The sequence below is a fragment of the Sciurus vulgaris genome (genome assembly GCF_902686455.1).
Source record: "Sciurus vulgaris genome assembly, chromosome: 6".
In the NCBI taxonomy this organism is placed as follows: domain Eukaryota; kingdom Metazoa; phylum Chordata; class Mammalia; order Rodentia; family Sciuridae; genus Sciurus; species Sciurus vulgaris.
The window spans coordinates 482,016-490,875 of NC_136466.1; the positions used below are offsets into that span (position 1 = coordinate 482,016).

General features: G+C 63.5%; 1 protein-coding gene across 2 annotated transcripts; it reads right to left on the bottom strand.

The window, feature by feature from the left end:
• Positions 1-674: 674 nt before the first annotated feature.
• Positions 675-8,840, bottom strand: GJC2 (gap junction protein gamma 2). 2 transcript variants are annotated; one of them, XM_079145595.1, is made up of 3 exons: positions 8,704-8,840; positions 7,920-8,631; positions 675-2,115 (listed from the first exon to the last, which is right to left on the bottom strand). In XM_079145595.1, the coding sequence occupies exon 3, from the start codon at positions 2,094-2,096 to the stop codon at positions 789-791; it is 1,308 nt and encodes a 435-aa protein (XP_079001721.1). In that variant the 5' UTR covers positions 2,097-2,115; positions 7,920-8,631; positions 8,704-8,840; the 3' UTR covers positions 675-788. The 2 variants fall into 2 exon arrangements, with proteins under 2 accessions (XP_079001721.1, XP_079001720.1); XM_079145594.1 differs by having other exon boundaries at positions 7,920-8,746.
• Positions 8,841-8,860: the final 20 nt, after the last annotated feature.

Consider the following 8,860-nt stretch of genomic DNA (forward strand, 5'->3'; position numbering starts at 1 on the left):
CTCAGACGTGTACACACATGCACACGTGGTTGTAAACAAAAGTTAGTTTTATTTTGCTCCCTTAGTTCCAGAGGCTGGCTCTGAATTAGGGAGGCAGGCAGAGAAGCCATGGGCAGGCTTCCCAGAGACCTCTTCCCCTAGCATGGCCACAGTCCCCAACCACTGTTGTCAGCCTAGGCAGCAATCCATGGCTGATGGTCATGTCCATCCTAAGAAAGGATGGTCATGTCCATCCTAAGCCTTCTGCAGAGTGTCACCCCAAGAGAACCAGGAGCTGGGTGCAGGTCGAGGCTGAGATCAGCACCCTGTGCCTGTCCTGGGACAGGAACACCCCAAATCGCCCCCAGCCCTGCAGGAACCAGGGCTCCAGGCCGAAGGTGAGGCATAGGGACCGCGTACCGTGGCAGCAAGTGGGAACGGTGCAATCCCCAAAATTCCACTCAGGGACTCGGGTGGTCAGCGGGTTGCTGCAGGGGAGCTCAGAGGGAAGGAATGGAAGCCGGGCAGTGGTCGGCTCTGAGGGCCCAACAGCTCAGCAGGGGCGCCGTCAGTCAGGCCAGGGCCCCAGCTCCGCGCAGCCTCGGGGCCACGCAGGTCCCCTCCTCCTCCTCTCAGTCGCGGAGGTGCCCAAGCCAGTGCCTCCCATTGGCCTCCGGCCCCTTCTCCCCCCGTCGTCCTTCACCAGGCAGGCGGGGAGCTGTCCTTGGTGCCACTGGCTGGCCGGGACTGAGATCAGGTTTCCACGGGAGCCCCACGTCAGCCCTCCCCCAGAGTCCCCACCGGGGACCTCAGATCCACACGGTGGCCTTCCCGTCCCTGCTGCCGGTACTGCCCTTCTCAGAGCCAGCCCTGGGCTTGGCACCCGGCCGCTCGTGGGCCCCGGGCCGGCCCTGCTCCCCCACGGTACCCCCAGACGTGGCGCTGCCGGTTCCAGACGCCGGCGCGCCGGCTCCGGCGGGCCCCCGGGAGGCCGCAGAGAGCGCGGGGCAGGGCGGGCTGTCCGGCTCAGCGGCGGCCGCCGCCCCGTCGCGCAGCGCCTGCAGCGCCAGATTCGCCAAATTCTGGTCGTGTGCGCGCGCGCGCTCGGCCGCGCGCACCACCAGGCTGTAGTCGGGCGGGCAGGCCAGGCCGGGGGCGGCCGCCGGGAAGGCGCAGGGCGGCGGGCGCGGGGCCGGGCCGGGCGCCGGCGCTGCGGGGCCCCGGCGGCCACGGACGGCGTCCTGCGCGCTTCCCAGGCCCAGGTGCGCCATCTCGCAGAGGTTGAGCAACAAGCACAGGCAGCTGACCACGTACATGACCAGCAGGAAGACGGTCTTCTCCGTGGGCCGTGACACGAAGCAGTCCACCACGTGTGGGCAGGGCTGGCGGCTGCAGGCGAAAAAGGGTCGCACCTCGAAGCCATACAGTAGGTACTGGCCCACCAGGAAGGCCACCTCGAAGGCAGCCCTGACCACCAGCTGGGCGACGTACACTCGCATCAGGCCCTCCCGCTGGATGCGTCGCCGTCCATCGTGTTGCCCGGCCGGACCCGGGGCCCCCGCCGCCTTGCCGTCTCCCCCGGCCCCCTTGGCGGCCACTTCATCTGCGTGCTCTTCCTCCGCGTCCTCTCCAGGTCCCTCGGGCACCCCCGGCTCATCCTCTTCTTCCTCCTCCAGCCCGAGCATGGGCTCCGCCTCGCCCAGGTCGGTGGGCTCGGGCCATCCAGGCGGCGGCAGGTGCGCCCGCAGAGCGCGGCGGGGACCCGGGCGGCGGCGGAGCGCGCGTCTCCGCTCCTGCTCCGAGGCACGCGCCAGGCGGTGGACCGCGTAGCCCAGGTACATGACCGAGGGCGTAGAGATGACCACGATCTGAAAGACCCAGAAGCGCACGTGCGACAGGGGTGCAAAGGCGTCGTAGCAGACGTTGTCGCAGCCCGGCTGCCGCGTGTTGCAAGTAAACTTAGATTGCTCATCCGAATAGATGGACTCGCCGCCCACAGCCGTCAGCACGATGCGGAAGACCACCAGCACGGTGAGCCACACCTTGCCCACGAAGGTGGAGTGGTTGTGGATCTCCTCCAGCAGCCGCGTCAGGAAGCTCCAGCTCATGTTGGTCATGGGCGCGGGCGGGCAGGACCTGTGGGCATGGGCAGCAGTCAGCGAAGGTAGATGGGGACAGCTGGAAACCCGGTACTCAGGGCGCAGTTGAGGGGCACTACTGTCGCTCAGCTTACATACTGCTGGTGACCCGAGCTCACCGTCTTGCACGGGAAAGGCCTGAGACCCTGTCCCTGGGGCTTAGGGAGAGCCTTCTTCAGCAAGGCCTTATCTCTCGCTGAGCACCTGCCCAATGCCCCCTCTCCCAGAGCTCCCCAGGAAAGCCAGGGCCTGTGGAGGCTGCCCCCCTGCCCCAGGTCTGGGCCCTGTTCCGACCCTGAGAGCCACAGAGCCTGAAGTAGGAAACCAAGGCCAGCCCTCCTAGAGTCAGTTCCCAGGCAACACCTTGCCCCACTCCTCCCCTGAGTCATGTCCAGTATCTGAGGGGCTCTCCCAGGGCCCAGTCCCCAGCCTTCCCAGCTGCCCAAGCTCCCACCACTTTTTCAGCTTCCCAGCCTCTGCAACTTCCAGCCCTAGTGGCCCCTGAGCTCCTCTGGCCCCCAACCCATTGCCCTGTCGGCCCCCAGTGCCCCCTCCTGCAGCCCCTCAGAGACCCGTCACACTCCCACCAGCCCGGAGGCCCTGTCGCCCTGCCCTGCCTCCCTCCACACCCTGCGCAGCAGCTCTAGATCCTCTGCCTCCAAAAGGACCCCCTCCTCCCTAGCCCCCGCCGGTTCTGCTGCACCCAGCCTGCCCCTGCCTCGCCCAGCAGGAGACCACGGGACTCCCCAGGCAGCCCCAGCTGCGGGGCTGCGTGAAGCCAGCCGCGATCCAGGTGGACAGCGTCCAGTGAGGCTGCAAACACAATGACGCCTGGTCACCCTTGGGCAGTGACCGAGATAGCCACACCTCTGTGCCTGGAGGGGCTCTGCAGCTCTTGTACCCACCCTCCCTCCTTACGGCCCTGGAGCCAGTACCTGCACCTGGGTGGCTTTGGGGCAGGAGTCCCCCAAGCAACGACAATGACACTTCTGAACCACTCCCCTGGATGGGCCCAGGAGGCAGCCGCAGGCAGGTGTGGGGCCAGTAGTGAGGCCAGCGGCGCTACTGGCCGTTTTATGCAGCTTGGGCCTCTCCCCACTGGGCAGGAAGAGGGGGCAGCCAGAGGGGCAGCCAGCGTTCCTGAGGAAGTGGACCCACTTCCTCACATCTGTGTAGCCTCTCTTGAGGCCACACACACACTCACATGCGTGTGCACACTCTGCTGTACACGTGTATACACATGTGCACATATAAGCAGACATACATCTGCAGGCACAGGCACCTCATGTGCACACATGTACACTTAGAGGCACATACACACTGAGATGCATGTGCGTACACGTGAAAACATGCATAAACATGCACTCAGATACACATGCACACACACTCAGACTTACGTGCATTCATAGATGCACTCAAACATGCACATACATGATGTGCACTTGCACACAAATAAGATCACACATATATGAGGACACAAATACATGCACTACTATTCACCAGACACACACACACGCTCCCACATGCATGTACTTGTTTGCGCACACACAGACACAGGCAGACAATGGCCCAGGCTGGTGGTGCCATGGGGTCTGAGTAATAGGGCTTTGCGGAAGGGGGACTTCTGATGCTCACACACATGTGCAGTAATGGCCGTTTGTTCTGCAAACCCAGCTCTAGGTGCTTTAGTCCTGGAGCTGGCTTAGAAGAGTCAGGGCCCTGCTCCCAGTTCATGCATAGGAGACTCCCAGATCCACACCTCTGGCTCAGAAACTCTCCTGGGCCCAGCTGCCTCCCCAACTTGCATGCCCAGACACCAACAGGCACTTCCAATTCCAGACCCAAATGCCAATCTCCTATTCCTCCCTCTTCCTGCTCCTTATCCTTCCTGGCTTTCTCCCCACCCCTATTGGGTCCATCAGCAAACTCTGTGCCTGGGCAGACTCCCCTCTGTATGGCCAGGCCTGGGTACCACTGCCTGGAGGGGTCTCAGCTGCTTTGCCTCTCCCTCCTCGTGGCCTGGGGTTCCCACCCAGCAGGCCTCCCGGATGCGATCTGGTGGCTCCTGGAGGGTAAAGATGAGGATCTCACCAGACCCAGCGCCAGGCAACCTGCCCCTTACTTCTGGCCTCGGTCCTGCTGCCTCCTCCACGCACAGGCACAGCACACATGCCTGTGCGCATGCACACACACACCTGCACTTCCTCATCCTGCCTCTCAGTCTGTCATCTGTCCACGTAGTGGGTGACCACTCCCTGGGATGATGGATCCCATCCATGGCAGCCAGACACAGGAGCTCCTGTCCAGTCTACCAGAGTACCAGAGAGGTGGACAGTTTCACAGAGGAAGTTTACAGACAGGATGTGGAAAACCAGGGGTTTGTGCACACACATCTTTGCTCTGTCACCTGAAAGAGCCAGAGGAGCAGGACAGACCTGGCCCCAGGTTGTCATTTTTAACTCCACGCCCAGTAAGAGGAAAGCAGGGGCTGGTTCCAGAGCTGGGGCAGGGGACATGCGAGGTGAGTTCGGAGAGAGGGAGGTGCACCCGGGTGCACAGGAACAGGACACACACCATCAAGAACACACCAGGGGCCTGGCAGCGGGAAACCCAGTCAGCTGCAAGAGCCCCTGAGTGGCTGAGTGCATTAAGTTGTGTGACAAAGTAAGGTTACAGACTGGGTTTCAGATCCCGACTCAGGCGTCAGCCGCCCAGTGAGGCCAAATAGGAGAGCAGAGAGCTTCCAAGGTGGAGCTGCAGCTGTTACTGACATTCCCACCGCGGCCACAGGACGGCAGGACGGAGTGGCACCTTCGCAGAGGTCACAGCTGACCGTCTCCATGACCCATGGCAGTGCACTGTGTGGGTGCCATCTTCCTCCCCAAACGCACAGCCCAGCAAAGCACAGAGGACTCGAATCCTTCCCCGCCGGGCATCCTGCAGAACGCACAAGCGGCATTCATCCAGCGTCCACGGGAAGCAGGGTCTGTGGCTCTGCACTGTCTTCCCAGCTTTTCTCAGATCCAAACGTGTTTACCACAGAGGGCTCACCACAGAGGCAGGCGCTGGCCCTGCAACCGCACCGCCTAGTGCAGGGGCCTCTGTGCAAGGGGCTCTCACCCAGAGCTTGGCCCACAGTGGGGTCTGAGATGATGCCACAGCTCCTCCAAGGGGCACCTGGTGTCAGGCCTGGGGCAGGCAGTGAAGAGGATGGTGGCGGGGGAGGGGTGACCGCACCTGATCCTGGGAGTGGTCAGTCAGGGTGAGGCCAGGGAAGTCAGAGGTACAGGCTCTGGAGTCTGGAGGAGGGATATGGGTGCAGGGGGTTCACACTAAGGACTCACAGGGAGGGTTGGGCTGGGGACTCATCCCTGTACCCAGTCAGCCCTGGCTGTTCCCCAGTCCTAGGCACTTGGGGCCATCGGGTTGGGAGCTCCCAGTGCTAGGGGCTGGCATCCTCTCCACTGGGAGGCAAGGAGTGGGTACAGGTGGGGGTTGCCTCTGGGGCGGGTCTCTTTCAGGGCAAGCAGGAAAGGTCGCCTGTCAGGAAACCCCAACTCGGGGCCTGGTCAGCCACACCCAGTACTGGCACGGGAGAATGACCTGTCAGCCCCAGACCGACCAGCAGTGGGCACAAGACTTTCCTACCCTTAAGCCCCCACTCGCTTGGGCCTGAACGAGGTCCTGGAAGACAGGCAGGACCCAGAAAACACTCCACCTCCTGCCGGGGACCTCCCTTGTGTACCCACCCCTCTGAGTGGGGAGGCCAGCACAGGACTCTCCCAGCTCTGGTGGCTGTTGAAGGGCACCCTTGAGTGCTTTCCAAGCTGGAGTGGGTGGGGGACTGTCCCTTGTCCATACATCAGCACCCCATCCATAGCCCAAGGCCAGCTCAGAGCCCACTCCCCAGGTCCCAGCCCTGACTGTCCCCTCGCAGGGCCCCCAGAGGTGGCCCTAACACCCATCCACAGCAGCCTCAACCCCCACGCCACCAGGAAACGTGATTCTTCCCCACTCAGCAGGCTAGCGCCTGGCACACGGACCCTCAGCCATGCATCTCCTGGTGCACAGGCCAGCAGGGATGTGCACCCCTAGCCACCGGGGCCCAATCTTCAGGCCCTGGGAACCCTGGCCATGTCCACTGCCCAGCAGCCCCCAGCAATGAGCTTGCTGCACCCGTGAGCACTCCCAGCTGCTCTGGTGCTGGCAGGCCGGCGTCTGCCTCCCTCTCCTGCCTCCTCCTCCCTAGCCTGCTCCCTGCTTCTCCAGCCCCCACTTCTCCTCCTTCCTCCAGCCCCCCTTCCCTCCTGACTCCTTCTCGCCCACACAGGTGTGCCCAGTGCATGCTCAGGTTCACACCCATCTGCACACTCACACAACCATGGGTCCCTCAATTCCATGTCATGCCTGGGGAAGCCCCTCAGGCTTGGGGGGCAGTCCAGTGTGTCAGTGGACACTTGAGCTTCTTGGGAGGTGGCCTAGGAACTCAGCGGGGGCCCAGCTGCCTAGAGATGCAGGCATGTGCTGAGGTAATTGCTGCCATCTTGTGGGTCTACTGGTCTGGGACCTGGTGCTCCAGGCTGGGGGGGCCACTCACCCTGGGTGCCCTGTGGTGACCGCAACTCCTCCCCCACTGGCTCTCCCAAGAGGGGCAACTTGTAGCCTCGTCCCTGCAGGGCCCGGCCTGCTGCCCTTCCCCACCGACAGTGGAGCCCCCAGGGAGGCACAGAACCCCTGGGTCAGGACCCAGAAAGGGAGACCGGGTGGGAGGAGGGCAATCCACTGCCCGGCCATCAGGACAGCTCCTACAGGCCAGTCCAGGCTGCTGCAGGACAGCCTGGAGAGAAGCCCAGAGGTGGAGCTGCTGGCCTGGGTGTGGGTGGGGACGATGGAGGGGTGGGGGTAGGACAGCCTCCTCCAGAGCCACCAGGGAGGGTGCTGTTGCCCATTCCCACAAGGGTCCACATGCACCCCCTGCCCCCCACAGTGAAGCAGCAGGGGAGCTGTGTCCCCCTTCAACCAGACCCAGAACTGGAGCACCATACCCAGCCCAGGCTCCAGGTACCCCAGGGCTTCCTGTGCAGAGGCTGTGGTGGCCCTTGGTCAGTGGTCAGCAGGGATCTTCCGGACAAGTCCATCTCCCCCCAAGCCTCAGTGTTCCTCTTCGGGACCCCACATCCACCTTCACACCAACACTCTTTAACAGTCTTGTCCAGCCACCCAGAACCCCTCCCAGCCTCCTGTCCTTGCCAGGCTGGCCCTGCCCCCTGCTGAGGCCCCTGCTCAGAGAACAGCCTGCCTGTGGGGTCCTGGACGATGCAGAGGCACTGCCTCCTGGCAGTGGAGCAGGCCCTCTGGGTGGGATCCCTTGCCTCCGGCTTCCTAAGAGTCAAGCGAGTAGTGTCCAGGCCCAGCCTCTGAGGGGCTCCAGCTGCTGGGCGAGGTGCCGACTGCATGCCTTGCACACCAGCCAGGCCCTGCACAGCCTGAGGCCCAGCTCCCTTACCCACAGCTCCAGCTGCCCCAGAAGACCCTAAGTGGCCTCTGCTCACAAAGTTAGCTGGGCCAAGATGGACAGACACCTGAAGGGCCCCCTCAGGGCAGAAGGGCAAAGCCCAAGCAGTGTGTGCTCCCTGGGGTGAGTCCTTGGTAACCTCCTACCTCCCCAAAGGTGCCAAGGTCAAGGCAAGAGGTGGACTGCAGCAGGAGGGAGGCCACCCAACCTCAGCTGGAGAGTGGGTCACCCCCAGTCCCTGCTCTGGACGGGTCTGGGGGCAGGGGCGTTCCCGGACAGAGCCCTACCTTTTCCAGGCTGGGAAATACAAGTCTCACTGAGCCCTTCCACCTGCCGGCTGGATGCTGGTCCTTCCCGAGGGTGTGTGGCTGGGCCAGGGCCACCTCTCGCCACCAAGCACAATGAGGGGTGGAGGGGGGGCCTTCAAGAGCTCCATTGTTCCCCCTGCGGGCTTCAGGGTCTGAATCCCTGATTGTCCCTGGAGGCGGGGCAGCAGGGAGCTGGACAGGCCTGCCCAGGCCCACAGCAGGCCCCCCAACTGCACCTGCCCAGGCCTCCAGGGGGCTTCCCAGGGCCACACTCTCCCGTGTCTCTGCCTTAAGGTCCAGTTCTGGCTCTGGCATGCCCTCCCTGAAACGCGTCTGGGCTTTTGGACAGAGCACAAGACTCCTGGTCTCCCTAGCTATTTCCGCCTGGGCTCCCTGCCCGCTTCCCTCCTCCACATCCTTGTGCACCCCTGTGTCTGAGTCCTGCCCTGAGTGGTTTCACCTGCACACGCACCAGGCAGGACTGAGGCTGCCCCTGGTGGGGACTGCTCTCCTGGGCCTCGGACAGCAGCCTGAGTCAAGCACACAAGAGGCACACCCCTGATGAGCACGATCTCCCCTGGGAGGCCCAAGTCTTCCTGGTCTCCAGACCTCAGGGATCTGCACCCTGAACTGAGGCTGGGTACCTGTCCCTACACCAGCCCCTGCAGCCTCGGCCCTGAGCCCTGCCTGGCTGAATCAGGAGCAACTGGGAGAGGAGGCAGCGGTGGACTCCCGGGCCTGGGCCTGGGTTCCCCAGGGGCACATACTTCAGGAGCAGCCCTGGCTGACACTCTGATGACTGGTGACACTGGTGGGCTAAGGAGCCAGGTGCCAGCATTCCCCTTAGGGCCGGCTGGGCCTGAGCAGAGTGCCAGGAACCACGGGTCCAGCGTGGATGGGCGTAGCCATGGCCCTGCTCA